Raw genomic sequence first — 22,192 nt, 5'->3', positions numbered from 1 at the left:
TGGGCAAAGCCTCTGGATCACTATTTCAGGCAAAACCAAATTGACCAAGCTTTACTCACATAGTTTCAAGTTGCTTTTATGTGACACTATTTTGATCATGGTCTTAGAAGTGCTATTACTAAAGTGCTCCCAGGAAATTGCAGGAAGGATCCAGATGCTGTTGCAATATACAACTTTTATTTAAGGTTATCAACATTTTAAAATTCAAAACAGCATTCAAGTAACCTTTTTGCAATGCTTACCTAGTTTTGGTTTTTCAGAGCAAACCATTACCTAGGAGCATATATTAGGAAAGAAATCCTTTAATCCTATTTCCTTACTTTTCTACTTTCGTAACTCAAAACCAGGCTCTTGCAACTATAAGGAACCCTCTTATTTTGATGGTCTCCACCTTTGTCAATCAGTTTCTGTTTCAGACTGATCAAGCGCTTGCACTAAGGGTGCTCTATCATGACATTTCTTGGTGGTGAAAAGCAGTAACAGCCAGCAGACATAGAAACTCATCTGAGCACATCAGGAGCAGCTTAAACTGCCTTGATTATGTGATATACAACAGTCAGTGCATGGCTGTTCTCTGTGAGCCAGACTTCTCATAAATACTTGCTGCTTGCTTGCTCAGCCACACTACATTGGACTTCCCCAGGATGAAAAATTTTGTCTGAGAAACATTACAATTTGCAGCTGAGTAATCACCTTCCCTGCTAACCTGCTTTTCTGGAGGACAGCATACTGAGAGTTTGATTCCAAAGGACAAAATGGTGAAGAGAAATGAAAATATTGTTGTGGGACACATATTGAGAAAGTAAAAAAATTACAGTCTGAAAAATATTCCAGGCTGGAGCTTTTCAGCTCTGTTCCCAGCTGGTCCAGCTCAAGGCTAGGGAGAATTTCTCCCAGGGTGATAATTTGGTCAAAATAAAAAGGATTTAATAATAAGATAGAACACCTGTAGTGGTGTGTGACCAGGCCCTGGCAATGGGGTGTCTTCTCTCTGAACCAATCACCTCTTCTCTACTCTTGGAATTGCGAGTCATGCTATAAAACCAAGTGTGTTTCTGAATAAACTTGTATCCTTCTTCCTGTCATGAAAAACAACCATGTAGCTGTGCATCTTATTTCCACCGCACTTAAAGGGTTAAAACCCCTTTCCACGGCTACATATTGTCACTCAGATCTGTTTCTTCTCTTCGTTGAAATGAATACCTACTCCCTTCAGTTCCTCCTCTTAAAATATCATGAAACTTGTCTTACACAAGTGTCCAAGTTTGGCTGCAGCACTGTGAAAACATTCCCATGTGTATATTCAGCCATCTACACATTCAGATAATTTAAAATGTTAGTGTTCACTTTGGAAAGATTGTATTCACAATAAACCTTTCTCTTCCCCCATTCTATATTTTCATATTAAAAAAAAAGTTTCCCTTTATTTATCATTAAATTCAACTCCCAGTAAGAATCTGCATAAGGGAATAAAACAAGTCTTCAGAGCCTTCTACAATTAGCATATTCTCATCATACTCCAGTAATTATCTCCCTTGATACTTCAGTTGGGATGCCACACTGCTCTCATCACTACAGCATTCCCATGGGGGAAATTAAGAGGCAAAACACTAAGATTACTCAGATTCCACATTTGCCATGTGCACATCAGTGCCCTCATGGTCAGTCCTTGTGCATCTGACTCTGGCCAACAAATCCCTTACCAGCAACCAAAACCAGCACAAATGTGTTTGTGCCAGGCCACTGATGCAGGTCAAAAGCACAAAACTTGTTCTTTATTTCTAGGGAGAAAAGATTCTTTAGTGAATCAGCGTTGCTCAGAGCTGCTCAGGAGGTGTCGGAGAGAAGAGTGTTTGGGGGTGTTAAAGGGTTTCACACATGGTGCTTTTGTTCCTTTTTTTTCTCTTTGCTGCATCCTCCATAAATAACCTCAAAAAGTCAATCATTTAATTCTCCTTCTCTACCTGCAGGACCCATTGAGTACATTATTCTTCTAGTCCCAGAAAGTGCTTGGCTCCTTTCCCAAGGCCCTAACTTCCTTTTTATCTTCAGGTGGCGTAAAGAAGTCTGTAGACCAAGTTAAACTTCTTTATTCTACCAAAAAACGACATTTTTCTAATTTCACAATTCAGTATCCCTATATCTCAGCTAAGCCTCTATCCATTACTATCCCAGAAATCACCAATGGCCACTTCACAAAACTATAAAAACAATTCATACAACTCCAACGTTATCCACCCCACCTGGTGTAATGTGTGTAGAAAGGAAAACAACCCTCGGAATCCGAGCAGTTTCTATCAGCCATAGCTACTCCAGAGAACAGTGTGAAGCCAGGTTTGTCTAAATCAAAGCAGGAAATTCGAGTTCTAAGCTCTTACCCAGGATTGCCCAGAGATGCATTCTCGCTTCGTTTGATTTGCACTGAATGGGCATCAGCCATTGCCAAATTTCAGGACAATCTGTCTGATAAATCATGACTGACACTACATTGTATTGCAGGAATGAGCTGTTTATGTCACTGTTGCCAACATTATGCAACTCTTTAGAAATGGTCAGAAAAACAGATGTGTGGTACACAAAGTCCAGGATAGTCATGTCTGCTCCTCTTCCATCAAGCTCCCTGCCCTAACTTCTGATCTCAGGGAGCATCTGCAAAGCCCATGAAAGCTGACAGGAAATTCTGCCATGTTTCTGAAGAGGGAGATGAATTTCAGTACTTGATTTATTGGAAAATATTAGAACACAATCCCATCACACATTTCCTATGTGATGCTTTACAATATTTCAACAATTTAAGAGTATAAGCAATGAGTATTTCCAAGTTGTAGGTACACTATAAGAAATCCTACTCAATAGAGATTTTCTCTTCTGTTCTTTGCTTTTCTTAAACCAGTTGCACAGGAGAAAAATCCATGGTGCACCACAATAAGTACTTACTGCCGTTCCAATCAATGGATGATTTACAAATCCACTTTGGCTGAAGTTCATGATCTTAAACAAGAATTGGACAGAACCTTACCTAGAAAGGAAGGGAATATCCATGCCTTTGTGTTTGTGTATTAGTGTTATATATCCGAGATACTTATTTTAAAAGCCAATGCCACAATTTCAGTTTTAGGAGATGTGCACAAAGTTGTGGATGCTATTCCCCTTCTACTCATATGGAGTGCCAAGGCATAACCCACAAGTAGGAGGTCCTTAGTAATTAGTCTCAGTGGTATTTAGGAAATACAGTAGATGCAGCTTTAGTTTTCAGTTGTCTCAGAGACAAAACCCCCAACCCAACAGTTCCCATTATACCCTCACACCACCTCTTTCCTCACTATATATGATTTCGGCTTGAATTCCTGAATCTTTTAGGAAGTTGTATGAACATCCAAGTTCAAAAAGGGAACGAGTATGGACGGGATAAAACAGCCTGTCAGAGGAGGAAAGAGCCCAGGTAGCCGGTGAGCGTTTGCAGCCTGGGGTGGGCTGTGCACACCCGACTGTGGAGCGTGTCTGTGCTGCCTTCAGTGATGTGGCGGCCGGCCTGGGCCCGCGGAGCGCCTGGGGACAGCGGCTGCGAGCCCCGGCGGGGATGCAGCTGTGCCCAGCCCTTGCTCCACAGCACGGGGACACTTGCTTTGACTGGAAGTGTGGCTGGAGCAGCTGGGAAATGTAATTTCACAGCAGCAAAGAGATCGCGAGTAAACGAGTGTTTTTAAACGTGGGCAAAGCAGCTGCTACTTCAGTCTGTTTGTTGGGACTGTGTCTGGTACAGCGCAGAATCAAAAAAAGCTAAATAATGTGTAAAACAGGCAGAAAAGTGATGCTGTACATCTGAACTCTCGGGGCAAACCCCGCAGCCGTTTCTGCTGGACCCGGGCCCGGCCGTGTCACACGGCTCGGCCCTCGGGCCCTGCGCGGCCGCCATCTTCCCCCGGGGCCGGGCAGGGAACCGCCTCCCGGCCAGGCTCTGCCCCTCAGCGGAGCCGCGGCGGCCGCTGCCACCTCCCGGTACGGCCGCGGACAGCGGCTGCCGGGGCCGCCCGAGGCCGGCAGCGCCTCGCCCGCTCGGGGCCGCCCCGGGGCCGCTGCCGGGTGGGCGTGGGCGGGGCCGCCTCACGCCAGGGGCGGGGCCGGGGCCGCGCGAGACAGCGCACTGCGCACGCGCACCGCGCCGACGCCCCCGGCACGGGGCTGTGACGGCGTAACCAAAGCTGCGTTAGCCCCGCCCCCGGGGTGTCCCTCGTGACGGACACTTGAACTGACCAATGAGCGCTGGGAATCCCTCACGGACCGGCGGCACTCGGGCGGTGGTGGCCAATCGGATGCTGGGGGCGGGGCAGGCCGGCTGCGCGTTCCCAGGCGCCTCGGCCGGGCTCTCAGTGCGCTCGGGGCGGTGCCGGCGCTCGGAGTGTTTGGGGCCGGTGGAGCGACGGGCGGGCCCGGCATGGGGGTGAGGTAGGGCCGGCCTGGCGCACGGAACGAGCGCAGCCGGCTGTTGGGACCGGGTATACGCGGCGGTGGGACGCGGAGCCGGGCGGAGGATGGAGGACAAGAAGGAGGAGGGCGAGGCGGAGATCCAGGAGCACGGGCCCGAGCACTGGTTCAGCAAGTGGGAGCGGCAGTGCCTGGCTGAGGCCGAGCAGGAGGAGGCGCTGGCGCCGGAGCTGCAGGACGAGGCGGCGGCGCAGCCCGAGCACAAGCAGCAGAAGCTCTGGCACCTCTTTCAGAATTCGGCCACCGCCGTGGCGCAGCTCTACAAGGGTGAGCACGGCCAGGGGCTGGGGAGGGCACAGTTGGGGCGGCTGCGGCCAAGAGGCCGGTGGAGCCCGGGCGCGGTGGACTCGGGGCCCGGACAGTGAGGGGTGGCGGTGCCGAGCAGCCGCGGAGCCGCCGGGGTGGGGAGGTGCCCGCAGCGGTACAAAGGGGCCGAGGCTGCGGGAGGAGCGGCTGCCGGGCCGCGGCCGTCCTCAGAGACGGACGGGAAAACAAAATGGCGAGAGGGAGGGGGAGCCGCGGTCGCGGCCCGGACAGCGCCCGGCGCGGCCTCCGGGGCGGCTCCTGCGCCGGCCCGGCCCGGCCGCACCCCCTCCCCCGTTGGCAGAGCGCGGCCGCGGGGTGTCGGGGCGCTCCGGTGGGGGCCGCTCCGGACAGCGGGGGCGAGCCCCGAGTGTCGGGGTGGGTGGGGGGGGGTGCCGGGAAGCCCGGCCCTGCCGGCGGCTCCCGACGCCCAGCCCCGGGAAGAGACTCCCGACAAAATGGCGAAGCGGGGCCGGGCTCATTGTGCGGCGGGGCCGGGGCGGGGGCGGCCGGGCGCTCCCCGCCGCGCCGGGGGCACCGCGCCCGCTGCCCCGGCCGGGCCGCTGCCCGCCCGCCCCTCTCGGCCCCGATCCGGAGCTGCCTCCGGAAGGTGGAACAAAATGGCGAAACCTAACATGGCCGTTCGGAGCGGGTGACTCCAAAATAAACAGCGTGTGTCCTTCCCTCCCTGCAGACCGGGTGTGCCAGCAGCCGGGGCTCTCCCTCTGGGTCCCCTTCCAGAACGCCGCCACTGCGGTCACCAACCTCTACAAAGGTAAGGGGCTGCCCCCCCGCTGCCCCGGCAGCCCTCCCCGCCGAGCCGGGCCCCACTCTGCCTCCTGCCCCGGCTTACTCATAAGTAGGGCCTGTTAATGTCTCTTATTCACCCTGATAAAATCTAACCCGAGACTGCTTCCTGAATCTTGCAGGTTTTCCTTGGGCCACTTTAGCTGACGGTAGCTGAATCTTTTCTGTTGCCTCATGTCAGTGACTCATAAACTTAAAGGCTTTTTTACTTTAGGACCCTTGAAAAAGGGTGTCTTTAATGTGTCTGTTTCTTGTGAATGCAAGGCAAGCGTACAATGGCTTGTTAAACGGTACTGAAATTCCCTGCATTGTTTATATTTCATGGTGCATTAGATGTTGGGGTGCCAGTATAATGCCTTGTCTTTTGTGGTGAAGCAACGTTGGGTTTAATGTTCATAAAATCCTGCAGAGATGTTATGTGACAGAAAGTTTTGTCTTCTTGTGGCAGTGATGCCTCTTAAGTAAGCATACCAGTTTATTTTAAGCACTAGAATGTCATTATGGCTGTGTCCAGCGTGGCTGTAAGAAGGCAGTGTTAGTCAGAACTTTGATAGGAGTATGCTCTGCGTGTGGCTGTGTTTTAGTGCTGGTTTACTGGCTGTTTCTGAACTCTGCAGTTCTTTGGGCTGTCACAGGAATTCTTGTTTGCAAAAGGATCATTCAGTGGTTTTTGCTTTGTTTAAAAGGTTGTGCTAAAATGATACATGTCAGTGAAGGCCGAAATTGGCACATTGTGATTCCCATTGTTACTGCCTTCCAGTCCAAGGAAGGGAATAGCTTTAAAGTTCCAGATGTTTGTTTTTCTGACTTATAGTTTGATTTTTTTTTCCCCCTTGTTGTTTTTTTTTTTTTTTTTTTCCTTGTTCTGTACGGCATTATCTGTAGCTCTACCTCTATGCTCCTTCATTTTCCTCCAGTCTTGCCATTTTGGATTTGCTTTAAGCAGTTGAAATTGACGTGTTTGTGATAGGTGATCAGTTCTCTGACAGATGTGGACAGAGCAAAGAGATGTAGGTGCACAACCCTCACTGCCAGAGTCTTGCCTCCTGCAAAAGTGCATTTGAATGCTGTCTGTGTGTGTCCGGTCATGTAGAGGGGCAGCAGCTGAGAGCAGGAAGGTGCTGGCCTGAGGGAGTGGGTCACTAGAACATGTCTGGGGACAATAGTAATTTGAGAATGGTGGTAGAGTAGCAGCAGGTAGTGTTAATAAATTGTATGGAATAATTACAGTCTGTCTTTACAAATGGCATGGCTCTCCTTTACAGCATCTTTAGTATGAGGACTTAGGCTGTGTATTTCTGGTTAACATCTTTGATCACTTGTGCTCTAGGCAAAATGAGCCTTTTTGTTGGCAGTGATGTGTTTAACTGACAAGTAGGTGATCAGGGAAACTAGAGTTTGAGTTAGAAGCTGACTTAGTCAGGTATAATGTAATACTTCAGAAACCAGCATCTGAAACAAATGTTTTCTTTAAACAGATCCTAAAGTGTTAAAGTACCAAAATTACTCAGGAATGCTATCTTTCAGTTTTCAGTTAACTTGCAAGTCAGTAGAAATTTGGTGATAAGATGGTAGAACCACCTGAACACTGTCATATCTGACAAGTTCGAATCTTACTGTGAACTTGTTTTCCCTAGTGATGAACATGGCTCTTAAAAAAAACTCCTGTTTTTCACATTCTCAGTACTGTTTGTTTTGGAGGACTCTGTCAAAACACTGGAGGAATACTTGGTGAACTGAACACCACAGACTGCCTCTTGCCTTGTCAGCTGCTTTCTGATCTGATAAATACGTGGATTTTTGAGGCATCATCTTTTTAACAAGAGCAACCCGAGGAATGGTGCATAATGAGAATGCCATGATATCTTGAATGTCAGCATTTCTTCTGAATATAGATTCGAAGTTTCATATCACACCACACTGATGGTCTCATGTCCTGAATTTCTGGTGCTGGTGATAGAGACTGAATTCAAGGCACTTCATTATTTTGCAGCTTGCACTAAAAAAGTGAAGGCATGGCTTGTAATAGAATTTAGGACTTAAGGCCACTGTGGAAAGTTCTAGGTATATATTAGAATAAAGCTTTTGAGCCTACAATTTACCTTGTTTTTATGAAAAAAACCCTGAATGTTTTCTAATCTTAATTTTGACTTAGTAATTTCAGAATATGTGCAGCTTGACTGCTTAGGTTTTGCCAGCTTAACTTTGCAAACAAAGTAGTTGTGGCTTTTACCATAAAAATCTAATCTACCTGGGTAATGATGCTTGAAACTTCTCTGGGCTGCATCAGCAATCAGTGTTTGACCTCGTACCTAGTTCACAGTTAGCACTTTGTAAAGCATTCTCATACACAAAGAAAGCAGGGTATTGATGTGAAGTTGGCCTCCAGGCCTCAGAAGGACACTCCTGGTATTTCAGGAAGTGATTAAAGGAGCATTTTCAGTTTCCAAGTTGGCTCCAGAATGTTTGGGCAGCTTTTACTGCCAGTGCATTGGAGTCTGGGCTGCTGTGGAGTATAAAATGGCAGGAGGAATAATCTGTCATGTTGCCATTGCTTTCAGAGGAATTAGCATTTGTGAAGGTAGCCTTTAGATTACAAAGTAGTACAGGCAAAATACTCCTAGAGTGGCTGAAAGTAACAGGTTAAGTGTATTTTGTCTACCTGTTTATGCTCCAAGGTTTAACTCAAATTAGGTCTGTTGTTTGAAGTGCTGCTCTTTGACAGTGTAGATCTCAGTGCTGTCTTTTATGGACTGTGCAGTGGTGCCTTAGAATTTAAGTCCATGAATAGCATTTAATAGCAGTTCTTTTTGGGTTCTGGAGTGTGACAAAGCTACATTAGATATGTATGTCACTGTTTGTAAACCAGTATCTTGAGATAGCTGTTCTTGAAGAAATACCTTCATGTTCTGGGTAAATGGCTTTTGCCTTGGGCTTCATTAATAAAACAAGAATATAAAATGTTGTTTAAATCAGCTTTGCCGCATTGAAAAAATTCTGTGGAATTCAAATAAAATTGGAGTGGGTATATTAATGTCTTTTGAGGAACAAAAACAACATAGCAATAGTTTATATGAAACTGAAATAGGTGTTGTCAAAGGTCTGATAGCAGACATTTGAGGAACAAGATGAGCATAATTGTGTAGTGAACAGGATTTGTCCCACCTGTTACTGTGGTTTGAAACTTACTCAAACTGGTAGCCAGAAATACACTTCCTGAAGTTTGAAAGCAACTTAATACATGGCATTTAAGTCTTTTGGAGACACAGTTATAACTGATGTTCACAGGTGATTAGTTACATTAACAGAGTGAAATTGCTTTTTGTAGTAGGATGTATTGTAAATAGTGTGTTTAAAGCTTTTGTATATCAAAATTGCCATGGGATCCTAAAGGGGGAAGGAAACTTTCTTAGCCTTTGTAAATGGTATGTTGGCTAATGGAAAGACATTGGGGACACTTGTGTTCTAACTAGTTTCAAAACTATGGCCTGAGAATTGCCTCTGCAATTGAAATTCAGCTGAAAATAGAAAAACTTGAAAGCAACCTTGAGTTTTCTGGCAGTTTCTTACGTGTCAGAATGAAGAGAAGCAGTTACTCCTTTCTTATATTGGGACTTCTGACTGTGTTGTTACACTTTGTGTGTCTGAGTCTGTTGTCCATTGATTTAAACATCTTCCTCAGTCTGACAAGCTGTCAGTGTGGTTTTAATGTAAATAAACAGTGCTGTAGTGTCGAGCTGAAGTATAGTAAGTGGTGCTGGAGTTGCAGTCGACTATCTGACTTGTGAACAGGATGGAACGTTTTGGCTAATACACTCTTCAGGTTTAATAGAGCTCCTCTTTGCTGCTGCAGCCACCTTGGTGCTGCCTTGTGGTGTAACCTATAGAAGATGTGGATACTACTTCTTCTTCCCATGGTTGACAGGAAGCCACATCAGTGCTGTGCCATGCTGTGCATTGCTGTGTAACACTAAGAACTTTTTTCTGTCTTCTTGCAGAGAGTGTGGATGCCCACCAGCGAAGCTTTGATTTAGGAATTCAGATTGGCTATCAGCGTCGGAATAAGGATGTGCTAGCCTGGGTTAAAAAACGCAGAAGAACTATTAGAAGAGAAGACTTGATCAGCTTCCTTTGTGGAAAAGTCCCTCCTCCAAGAAATTCTAGAGCTCCCCCAAGACTGACTGTAGTATCCCCTAACCGAGCTACTTCAACAGAAACTAGCTCGTCTGTAGAGACTGATTTGCAACCCTTCCGTGAAGCCATAGCTCTGCATGGTAACAGTCACTTTTTCAATACTACTTGGTTAAAATTGGGTGGGGGTTCTTAAAGCATGTTTGGCATACCATGATGTGCTGGGTACCTGGTGTTGCAGCTGAAGGCATCCCCTTCATTCTTTAAGGGAGCGTTTGCATGTACAAGGCATGTGTTGGCTGCTAAAAGTTTGTATAGTTGAGTATTTTGAATGGAGAAAAGGTATTGAATAAAAACGAAATGTGGGTCTGTAATATTGCACAGCTGTGAACTCAACAGTTAAGTAACAAGTCTTGGTAGTGTTTTTGAAGCATGAAGAGACTTGGCATTCATACCAATGCTAAAGTAAACAGAATTCTTGGAAAATGGCAATGCTATGCTAGCAACTAGTTAAATATTAAGATTTGACGACTAGAAAATTTTTGGGGTTTAGGGAGGGAATTTGATGTCTGAGGCTTCTGTCTCTAGCTTTCTAGTACCTTTGTTAGGCACTGGATAATGCAGTTGAGCATTCTGCTTAAAGTACCCTGGAAAGGGTGTTTCACTTACACGTTTTTGAAATAATTGAGTGCTGTTCAGAGCTTTGTTATAGTTTACTTTCAGCTTTACACATCTTCCAGTGTCATACTGAATTGCTTTCCTTGTCATCACCAGCAATGTTGGTGGTGTATCTCTTTTCCGACATGAATATTCAGTAGCTCATTCTGTATTGGATTATGATTTAGTAAATGTGCTTTAAATTGCTCTTGAGGTGAGATGAGGTAGCACCTCTGGGCTTTATGCCTTCTAAAATTCAAAAGGGTAGCAGATATCTTGAGGTAGAAACCGTAGGTCATTCTAAAAGTAAAAAAGCTATCTAGAAATGCAACTTAAATGAAATTTTTACTGTCTGGATATTCTCAGTGGGGGAGTAGAATTGATGAGTTAATTAGAAGAGTGGATTCCTGAAAATGCAGGCTTGGCTTCTGCTGTGCTGTGGTGGTCTTTCAAGATACACAATGCAGACACTGTTACTGTCTAGGTGACAGCCTAAGTCTGGTATTATTTGCTGCCCTTTGCCATTTAAACCAAACATGCTTCCCCACCTAGTCATGTTGGTTTTGGCAGTGTTCTGTCTCAAACTGGAAGGGGGCTAGGGAATTCTGTGCACCACTGTTGCTTACTCAGTGTAGATAAAATTAATTTCATGAGAACAACTGCAGAAGCCAGCTCTCGCTGTGATAAGCAGATAAAGTGGTTTTCTGAAAAACAGTTGAATCTGTGGAGCTGGATTTAACTGTAAAGGCTCAGTCTCAGGTGAGAGGAAGCTTAGGTAGACCCACTTTTGGTACAGTGAGATGTCTGAGTAAACTCAAGCATTTTTACTGGTAATACAGCTCTTTTTGTGTCCATGTATTGTTTCCTAACATCTGCTTTGTACAGAGGAGGTTTATGGAAGTCACTTCTCTATAGCGTGAGGATCTGAACACTGATGTGTAAAGTTTCCCGTATTTCATAATGTAATGCAGGGTCATGAGGAAGTTCTGTCCTCTGCGGTGGTACTGCAGGGGCTCAGAATGTACTTTTCCCCTTCATCAGCTGGTTGACAAGATTACATATCAGTCACCTTCTGGATTAGCTTCTCCTGATACCAGTTTCAGTCTGGTTCTTGACAGAAATGCTTTTGTGCTAATCCTTTAGTGACTAGGGTTGTATTGGGCCTCATAACCGTTTTTAGGTTATTGCCTACAATGTCTGCATTGCTCCAGCTTCTCCCCCTTTTGTTGTCTTTAACATTAAGGAAGTTGAGATCAAGCAATCTCATGAACTCATTTCCTATTTATTGTAGGGCTTCTCAAAACTGTTTTGATTTTGAAACCTGCCAAGGATCTTCAGGTGTGTGTAAATTGTCCTCATTAGGCCTGCACTTACCATAATTTTTGGCACATTGTTTGGAAGTGCTGCTTCTAGGTATCAAGAGGGAACATGAGAACCTGATAATAGTGAGGAGCAGTCCAGGCACAGAGTTTTTGAGAGGAGTTTCTAACTGGCATGTAGAGGAGGGAGGCTGTTTAGTGCTGGTTTGCTTCCTGGTGGGAATAGAGTATTTCTTTATTGATCATGTGGAAGGTTTGAATTTGATTTGAAGGATAATACTAAAACTTTGCTGCTTAAAGGAAGAGCTCTTTCAGTGAAGCTGGGATAGGTACGAATAGCCTATGGCACCAAGTATAGCTCAGTGGAAGCAGGGCTGGTGTATTGAATTCTCAGAAACAGGTACTAATGCATGTCTAAAGACCACAGCGTTATAACTTGCTGATCTTCTCCTTTGATGGTGGAAAATACTTCTTTTTTCATAATATAACTCTGTATGCATCATAAGCACATCTGAAAATTTTGACAGAAGCAGTGGTAACAGATTAGCTAATAATTCAATATTTCCAGAAACATCAAACACAATTCTAGGTGTGTGCTCTAGAATAAAACATTAGGAATTAGGATCCTTTAGACATCAGTACAGTCCTTAAACTGTATGCTTTCTAAGAAAAGAAATACCTTAAAACTAGATTTTTGGCCTTGTCTCTTCTGTCTCCAACCCTGTAACATCTGACCTGTGTTTATCTCTGCAAGATGGTTGACAGTTTTTTGGACAAGATGTCCCCAGAATTTAATCTTGTGATACTGATTATCAAGTCTCTCTACTATGAGAAAACTTATCTTGAAAGCAGAACGGTAGAGAAGAACTTGTTATAGTTAGCTAAATGCAAAATGATCATGACAAAAAATTAGGAATGAGAATGTTTAAGATGTGTGATCTCCCTCTTCTTATAACTCCATGGCACCTATGCTCTGCAGTTGTTACTGAAATCTTAAGTGTTGCTTAGTGAGAATCAGACTTTGGAATTTTACTCTAGAGAGAGTAAACTTTGGTAAGCATTTTCTTTTCCCTTATTATCAGCTTTTCATTGCCAGCATGCTGGTGAGTAATCTTTGAAATAAAGCATAGCTGGTGACTTGAACTGTGGATATTTGCAAAGAAATTCAAGCCTTTAGAAAAGCTGAGTAGTTATCTCAAGTTTTCTCAAAGCATGGTGTTTTACTCTGAAGTTCCAGTGCAGTTTTCTGAAACTTGAATGAAAGATCAGTCTGATGCTCGGTGTTTTAAGATGTGGTAGTAGAAGATAATACATTTTTTGTCCAACATCTCAATTACAGAGTTGGGTTTTTAACTTCCATTAGTCCCTGAAATGTGATTGCAGGTAGGGAAAGTATGGACGTATCTTCACCTACTCTCTGGATGTGTATTGACATTTCCAGCTCTGTAAGAGATGAGTTTCAAAGGACAGAATTACATCAATCTGAGCTAACAGTACAAGATTCCCAAACACTGCCACGTGCTCAGCCACTTTGTGCCTGGCTGTAGCTGGTGTAGCAAGTCTGGTGCACAGCCCATGTCCTTTACATGTTTCACTGACTGTCGTCCCAGCACAGTGTGAGAAAATGCTGTGATGTGAGGAGGGGGAAGCAAGCTTGGAAATGTAATGTTGAAATGCATTTGACTTGAGCATTCTTAATCAAAAATTAGGTGAATTCGGGAAAAAAAATAGGGCAACAGTATAGTGAGAGAATATTAGTTCTTTTTCACCTTAGCTTTAATGTTGATTTATCTCATTTATGTGATTTGGTCTCTTTGGGGTAGGGAGAACATTTGCACATAGAAGTGTGTGGCCTGGCCCCTTAAGAGTCTGAATTTCCACTAGACCTTCATACTTGTTTCTTAGAATATTAAAGTGCAGTTTAAAATGGGAGCACTTAGCAGAGTGGAGAAGCAATAGTTGGTAAAAGAAGGGGATGGGAGAGCACTGTTCAGATTGGTCTGACACAGTTTAATTTAAAGGTTGTGTGTATATATAGCTGTGATGGAATTGTGTGTTGGTATGTGCTGCTAAAACTTGCTCTTTGAGCCAGTATTATGAAAGGGTGAATATGACAGAAGAGTGACAAGGATCTCTCTGCATGCCATTTTATATTTATCTGGGGTTATTAACTAATTCCTGCTTTAGTTACACTTATCTAAGCATGGATGTTCCTTTTGATACTTCCTGATTAAAACTTGTAGAAAATAATAGTTAGTACTATTGCTATACTGAGCAGGAGCTACCCAGTATATTATGCTGTGGTAGTGACCTGAATAACTTGTACATGGGCATGATTGTAGTGCAGATGAAACAGCATTTACAGTTTGTTAGGCCAGTGGTGATAATTGTCAACTCAAAATTAGCAAGTTTAAGTATTTTGTAATCCATGAAACATACTTTCAGTCACGCCTTCCAATATCTTGATAGTTTTGGAGTGTACTTAATTATAAATTGGCTAGTATTGTTCCTAGCTCTTTTTAATAGTACTAAAAGACCTTTAGAATATAACTTTTTGTAAAATGATTCTTATGAAACGTCATATTGTTAATGAAAGATATGATAGGAATGAGAATGTACTAGGTACTGCAGAATGTTTGAGACATGCCTTCCACTTCAAACCTTTTCAATTTAAGAAGGGGCTAAGAGCCATGTGTGCTTTCTTAAAGGCCTCTGATAATAAAGGAGATGTCCCTGGTAGAAACGAATGGGAGATTTCAGAGGTGGGTGTGAGATTGTGGGAAAAGTAAAGCCACTTCAGCAGCTGTTTGGATCTCTGTGCTGCTGTACTGAGGTTGGGAAATGGGATTTGCTGACAGTCATGTTACCACTTCTTAGTGTCAGTTATTGCTTTTAAATGCTTCAGGAAGAGCTCTGAGTCTGCTGAAAGCTAAAACTCGGAGTAATTCACAGTAAATGTTTTTTTTGAGATTTCCTCTGCTTGCCACAACTTCCCAAGGAAAAACTTAACTCTTTTCCCTGTTGACTAAAAGATTGTTTTGAGCTTTGCAGATTGTTCTCAAAGATGTTGGTTCTATGAAGTGCATCTTGATATTTGAATGTATGCCTTGAGTTTGCTTTGATTCTTCCATGTTAGCTCAGTTAGCCAATCCTAAACGGTGATCTGTTTCATTTGGCAGTTTTGCTCTCCTGGATGGATGGGCAGTGCTGTGTAATCTGGTTCCCTTCCAGGAGCTGAGGTTGTCACTCAGTCTGTCAGTGTACCCAGCCATGACTCTTACTGGCACTAAATGCCTGTGTGAGAGGCAAGATTAACCTGTAGCTCAAAGTCCATGCTGTGATGCAGTATCCTTGTATTCTGATCTGTAGAAATTAATTCAAAGCTGCTCTCCTGCCTTAGACACCAAGTTGGATTGAAGATGTTAACTTCTAATTATCTCCTGAAGGTTGTTTGTGTATTTAAATGTGCAGTGATTCAGCATTACACTAAATACTGGGAAGTCAGTGGCTGCTTTAGGCATTGCTTGTGAACTTGGGCAGTCTGGTTTACAATATGCTGCAGTGTGTTACAGGTGCATCTTCTAACTGTGTCAACTATTTTAAAGAATGCTTGTTACTTGAAAAGGCTCCAGTTAAAAACATAGTTCTTGAGTGGTGCCAAAAAAATGTCTTTTCACATCACGGGTCAGTTCTGGAGTTTATTTAGAATAATTTTTCTTTCCTTACTTGGGCACTAGATGTAGTAAAAAGATGTCATGATAAAACTGAATTATTATGTTGCTCATTTGGTATGAGTTATATAACAGTAAATGACTGATAAGTGCTGTAAATGTTGACTCTTAAATGTAACTGAACTTGTGTGGTCACAGCAAGTTTTGCTTGGAATAGGGATGTGGGGGGGAAATCTCTACAATCACTTTGGATTTGAAAAAATGTCACCTATATGCTCAGATGTTTTCCAGTTTAAATGTACAGGATGAATTAATGTTTTTTCTAATGTATGTCATGCCAGTTGAAATTAAACTACTGATGTCTTTGAATTGTGAAGTGATTTGTTACCTGCCCAAATTATGCATGTTAGTAGTTTATCCAGGGTATGGTATCTGAATTGGCTTTTTCTCATACATTTGTCATCAAGTAGCTGCTTTACTTTCTTTGGTAGATGCATGGGAAATTCTTTTCCTAATGGTTTTGAATTTAAGCTTGACCTTAATCCTGAGAATACTGTCACAAACCTAACATTTCTGAGTTACCTTACACTAAAACAACTACTTCTCTGTAAATAGTCTTTGCCATTGTGAATGAACAATGATTCTGCTATTAAAAACATCTGCAGGGTGGCTCTTGGAGTTCAGACCATGCTTCTGAGCCCTGTTTGGACACCACTTGGAGCTGTAAGCAAAAGCCCTAGGAAAGAATCAGTGATTAGTGGCTGTGTTTACTGGTTGTGTAATGCCAGATTTGTGTAAAAGTATTTCCTGTGCTGTTACAAGCTTGAAGCTTTAAACGTTCATTCAGTAATGTTCAATAGAGTGACATTGGTTCCTGCTCCACCTTGACTTGTGTATCAGCCTGCCATTGCTGCTTTTAGACTTTAGCTTCTACCTGAGGTTTCTGGTGACTCTTACAGTTCTAGCAGTCCTCTCCTCCCAGAGCCTCTGAAGTTGCCTCTTTGCAGCTGTTGGATTGGGTTTTGTTGGGCTTGTTTTGCCAGTCAGTGATTTTTGGCTGCTCATTTGACAGTACATGGAGATGTGAATTAATGCACACACATTTATGATGGCTGGACAGAGCTATAGAATATTAAGATTTTGAAGGTTACTGAGAGCAGAATCTTCCTGGCATTCCATGCAAAGTTCAGCATTTCCTTGTTCTTACTGTTAGAAAATATGCAACTCCATCATCTTCTTTCTTTCCTAGTGCCAACAGATGTCTGTACACTTCTGCTAATACTCAGATTTGAAGAAGTTATGATAGCAAAGATGTTTGTCTTATCTCTGAGCTCCTGTTTACCTCCAAATACAGCCTGAATTGGAAATTGAGAAGAGTACTTAGACTTTTGTGCATTAGTCCTTACTAAGTTTGTTTTGATATGTCCCACTATTGCAAAATTGTAATGTTACAGAAGGCAGAGGTTAAATCAGTATGAAAGTTCATGGTTGTCTTTTTATGGCCTTGTTTCTACAAGAAATAAACTTCAATTTGAATCAAACACTATTCATCTGAATATAAACCAAAGTACTTGCAGGGCACCTTTGACAGTGATTTGTATCAGATCTGTTGAAAACAAATTTTGGGTGATTGTCATGTGGTTTTCCTTGCTTGTTCTTTAAGTGCATTTCTGAATTTAATAATACTAATATGTTGGCTGTTAGTGTTAGCCATGAAATAAAAGCTTGTATTTATAAACCAGCTGTGGTGTACACCTGTCTGAGACCTGCTGCCATACTGCAGTTTCCATCAGGGAGTGAAAGGGAGCAGGGTGGTGGTGTTGACACAAGACCAGGTCAGTTCAGCAGCCTTGGCAGGGCTGTGTAACTCTTGGTCCAGTGTGAAGCCTTTAAATTGAAATTACCTGCTCTTGTGTCCGTCCATGTTTTGAATAGCATGTCATGCTCATGGAGTTAATGTTTGCCAGAGTGTGCTGTTACAGCCTGGTGTATAAGCTCACTTTTAAGGTCATAAAATGCAGTTCTGGTAATTCCTGGATTATTACACGGGCTGAAAGCTGAGAAGGTGTGTTCTGGACTGGAATGGTACAAACAGTAGGATGAAGTGTCTCTAAGATGTCAGCGGAATTCAGCTGAGTGTGGTCCTGTGGGAAGTGAACTTTCTGTTCTGTGTGACTGAAGCCCTTTTTTCTCTCTCTCCCCAGGTCTTAGTGGTGCAATGGCTAGTATAAGTGTTCGCTCGAGTACCCCTGGCTCGCCTACTCACGTGAGCAGTGGCTCCAATGCTAGTCGAAGGAGAAATGGACTCCATGATGTTGATTTGAACACTTTCATATCAGAAGAAATGGCACTCCACTTGGACAATGGTGGAACTAGAAAGCGTACCTCAGCCCAGTGTGGCGATGTCATTACAGACTCACCAACTCATAAACGCAACAGAATGATCTAAACTGCAAAAATTTCAAACCCACCATGCTGCTTGAAAGCCACTTGATCCTCAGAGTACTATTGAAAAGGAAACATGAGGCCATCTTTCCATATTCACTGTTTAAGACAAAGAATTCACTAAATGCCATAAAGAAAATTTTAGATATTACATTAGATGCCTCTTGTAACTGCGGCTTTCTTAAACTATATTCTTAGCAGAGGACATCAGATATTGTGTAGTAGTTAGCAAGATCATCATAGGTGAACATGTATCTGTTCCAAGGCTAAAAGTGACCTTACTTGTATTATTAAAGGGAAAGGAAATTTCAGATGTTTATTTGGCTATAGAATTCTTTTTTTTGTCCTTTATTTCCTGCTTTGAGTATTTGCTTAAACAGTATTGCCAGTTTGACTGAAATTGTCTACAACATGACTTGGCATCTTTGTCAAAACTGCAGGCTTCCATTTTTGCAGCACTGTACCATGCACCTAGTTTCTGTATAGTAACAGTGTGCAATTTATAAATATTGGACTGTACCCTTTTTAGTTTTAAAAGCAGTTGATAATTCTGGTGATTGTGTGATAATGTAAAGAGGTGCTATGATGGTCATGCAATTAATACTTAATATTGAATCAATACAAGGATCTTTATTGGATTCACTTTGTGTGTTCTAGTGCTCTGAAGTAGCAATATTAAACTTTCCCCAATTAACTTCATAGGCTTTTAAATCAGTTTGAGAAAATATATGTACTTATTGGTATTATCCTTGTGGTAATCATACACAGTGCAGACTGCACCAGTGCTGACCTAAATTTAGAGAAAAATGTCCTGTAATTGGAAAATAGGCTTTTCTGTTCAGTATTAGTGAAGGGTAGGTTTTGTGTACACCCATATCCTATTTTACATTTCTTGTGAAGTAATTGCCCATTGCTGGGGAGGGGTGGGAGGAGAGGGAATGTGGGGAATAGTTGGAAAAGGGGTGTGTTCTAACAAGTAAGACTTCTGGTCACATGTGGAAACTTGGACTAACTTAAACAAGATTCTGTTATGCCATCCCCTTCAGGAGGGAGTGACATGCAGGTTCTGTGAAGTGCTAAGAAAATAATTTAAAACTGGAAGTTGATTATAAAACTCTGGATATACATGCTGTAAGCATGAATTGAAAAGGATAAATGGCTTTCTTTTTGTGTTTAGCTTACGTTCATAGGATTGAACTCTGGCTGCCGTAACTTAAGCATAGTCTAAAACTGAACTAGAGATCAAGACTGATCTAGATCTGCTGCAAATCTGTTTCTGAATGGGGAAGGACAGATGTCAGTCTCAGAGTGTCCTGACTATTTTTTTATGTGGAGGGAGAAAGTATTTGGTGGAGAGCTCTGGTGGAGAATAAGAAAATGAAGAGCTCCAACCCTGCACGTTGGGAAAGGGGTATTTAGAGAGGTGGGATGCATGCTTTAACTGGAAGCATTGGCTGATCCTGGGATTAAATGTAACTATGCTAGATTCCCAGTATGAAAAATTGTGGTTTCTGGTGAAGTTAAGGCACTTGAGCTCCATGTTAATACACAGCTCTTCAAGACTTTTGCTTATGTGCTTGTAGCGTCAGATCTCTTTTGTATTATCTTTGCTGTTTGAAGCAGACTTCTCTGTAGGTTTGCCCTTTTTACCTTGGTGCCCTCATTGTTGTCTGTAGTCAAGGCAAGACAGCAATGCTGTGTGAGATACTCAAGGCTCTCTACTTGAGCGTGATTTCCTTGCCTTGTGGTGCTTCCATCACATTTCTTTACACCCAAGAGCCCTTGAAGATGTCAGCAGTTGCACAGTACTGTAGTGAGAGGCTCTGTAGTTCATGGACAGCTGTCACAACTGTCCAGAGCAAAGTGGTAAGAACTGCTCCAGCCCCCACCTGTGTTACATAGCTGAACTTGCACATCACTTGAAGACTCAGTATACATTAATTTCAGTTACTGCTATTAACTACAATTCATAAGGTTTAGTTTATGTGAAATGTTAATACTGCATAAAGCTAGTTTTCATTTGGGGACTGCATTTTCAGCAAAGATTTTGAAGATGGTATCTGAATATACATTAGTATTTATTAGACTGTTGGCAGAGGGATTTTTTTGTTCTAAAAGAAAGGTGGAGTCCTGAACAGAAAGGACAGGTATGAGAACCATTCTTCAGCTCTTCTGTTTATTTTTTAACTGGCTTGTACAAGTAAGATGCTTATGCTCTGCAACTTCTAACACACTTTATTCTTGATATGGTACAGGTGACATCGTACTGGTATCAGTTCTGCACACAGGCACTGAACTGTACTAGTGCTGCTGGTCTAGCCCAAATACAGAGCCTGTTTAAATTACTTCTCCCCTTTCTTGCAGTGAAATAAATTTTGTTAATGCTCTGAAGCATTAATTCAGTCTATTGCCATCTAAAACTAAATTTGTCTGGCTTCCTATTTAATTTGTGCCATTTTTCTTTGAAAGAAAGCAGACTTTGATATTAAACTGGGTGCATTAATGTTTTTTTGCTTGTACCTTAAATATTTGGCAACTTTTGATTGTTTCTAATTTAGCCCCAACTGTTGTTTGCTTTTTGACCTCTGCCAGAATGATCAAAAATGCATGTATTCACCTGGTAAACACAGGAGAATAGGTTGTCTCTTTAAAAAAAAAAAAAATAAAAAAAGTCCAGTACCTGTTGCTTTGAAGACTATTTCTTGTGCCAGTGTAGAAAACTGATGTTCTGGAAATAGCTCTCAGCTATTATCCAAAGTGTAGCTCCTGGAGCCAGAAGTGAGTTGATTTTCATTAAGGAACACTGACTGGAGAGCTGTTTAGTTTGGTAAAAATGGTGCTTACTTTTGCTTTCTCCTCTGACTCGTGCAGTTGCCCGGTCTCTTCTCCATGTACATCCAATCTAACCTGAATGTGCGGCAGTTACATAAAGTACATCCTGCACTGAAGCTACTGAGCTTGGCTTGCTTATTAATGAAGTAAGTTTTAAATGTTCAATTTAAATCTATATTACAATAAAGTAATGCAAAAATGATTTTGGTTGAAATTGAAGTCCTGCAGTTAAACTTACTTTCAAATGTGGTTTACCCAGCTGGAGTAATAGAAACTCTTAAGTCATAATAAACCTAATAAAAAAAAATACAACTAATCAGACTGCTTCGTAGTTCTTTTAAGTTTCTGAATAATACAGGCCATGGGTAATCCCAGACAAGTTGTGATTAGTGTGGGCTGACAGGCTGCCTTGTTTGTGTGGATCAGGACTTTCTTTGAATGCACTTTGGTAGCTGTTCGGTTTAGCTTACACACAGGTTTTTGTTTTGTCCCCTTTGGACTAATGACCATACAAAAAATTGGGGTGTACTACATTTGTACAAGATGTTCTGCAGACTTCAACATCACTAATGCTTAAAAGAAGCATCTCAAAGAGATTTGAGTGGCATAGTTTAGGAAGTGAAGTGGTGTTGACTTCAATAGTAGCGCTTTCCAGTCTTTTGCAACTGACTCTTTGGACTTAAGTGAAATCAGGTGCTTTAATTAGCAGGTTTTCCTGTTTCATGTGGGTGCCCTAAACCTGCAGACTATTTTCTACTTGTTTTATCAGCAGGTTTTAAATTCCATTATGAAGGAAAGCTTTATTCCATAGGAGCTTTTGAGTTTAAAAAGTAATCTTTTTAATTTGCGTTAACATTTTTTCACTTAGCCACCGAGATGTTCCGGCCGGAATTTACAAGGATTCTTCAATGGCTTCTGAAACCCAGCATCTTTCAATTATTAGCCTAGAGCTGAGTTATCCTTTGGCAGAGATGAGGAATGCACACCTGATGTGTTCTGTGGGGTTCTGTGCACCAGCTGGGGCTGATGTGGTTTTGTGGGGTGGCCACAAGGCCCCGTGGGCTGCTCATTCCAGAGCCTCTGGTTGTGCAAGGTCAGGGCCAAGGCCCTGGCACTCCTTGTCTGTGCATGGGGCTCCTGGGGATAGATGGAGCCTGGGGAATTCCCTGGGAGCCCTGAGCCAACACTGGTGCTTTCTGCTGCCCTGGGCCCCTCTCAGACTGTCCCAAAAGGACAATGCACATGGGCTGTAGTGAATAAACCAGCCAGAGTCCCTTCTGTGTAGGAGCACGCAGCACCCACCTGGCTCTGGGGGCTTTTATAAAAGATGGAAGCCAAATGTTTCTCAGTGGGTAGTGAGATTGCAGCATTTCCTGTGTGACTTGGGCTGGTGTTGCTGCTGTCCCAGCAGTTACCAGGGTTTAGAACACCAGGACTGTTCACTGGTCACAATGGGATGTGAGGGGGGAGTGCACAAAGTACCAGGATCTCATTGGAATCTGCTGTGAGCCCTTTGGGCACACACTGCCTTGTGGAAAACCT

At 42.9% G+C, this 22,192-nt stretch overlaps 1 protein-coding gene and 1 long non-coding RNA gene across 2 annotated transcripts; both read left to right on the top strand.

Annotated features, from left to right (window-relative positions):
• The first annotated feature begins 4,362 nt into the window (after positions 1-4,362).
• HAPSTR1 (HUWE1 associated protein modifying stress responses) lies at positions 4,363-18,517 on the top strand. Its single transcript, XM_014894596.2, has 4 exons — positions 4,363-4,752; positions 5,483-5,563; positions 9,594-9,869; positions 17,578-18,517. The coding sequence occupies exons 1-4, from the start codon at positions 4,533-4,535 to the stop codon at positions 17,820-17,822; spliced, it is 822 nt and encodes a 273-aa protein (XP_014750082.1). The 5' UTR covers positions 4,363-4,532; the 3' UTR covers positions 17,823-18,517.
• LOC148221919 (uncharacterized) lies at positions 9,876-17,114 on the top strand. Its single transcript, XR_015807254.1, has 2 exons — positions 9,876-14,324; positions 14,506-17,114. It is a non-coding gene; the product is annotated as an uncharacterized LOC148221919 (long non-coding RNA).
• Positions 18,518-22,192: the final 3,675 nt, after the last annotated feature.

This window comes from Sturnus vulgaris, chromosome 16, assembly GCF_052056855.1.
Source record: "Sturnus vulgaris isolate bStuVul1 chromosome 16, bStuVul1.hap1, whole genome shotgun sequence".
In the NCBI taxonomy this organism is placed as follows: Eukaryota; Metazoa; Chordata; class Aves; order Passeriformes; family Sturnidae; genus Sturnus; species Sturnus vulgaris.
Note: the sequence above shows the minus strand (reverse complement) of the source record. Positions and strands in the feature narration are given on the sequence as shown.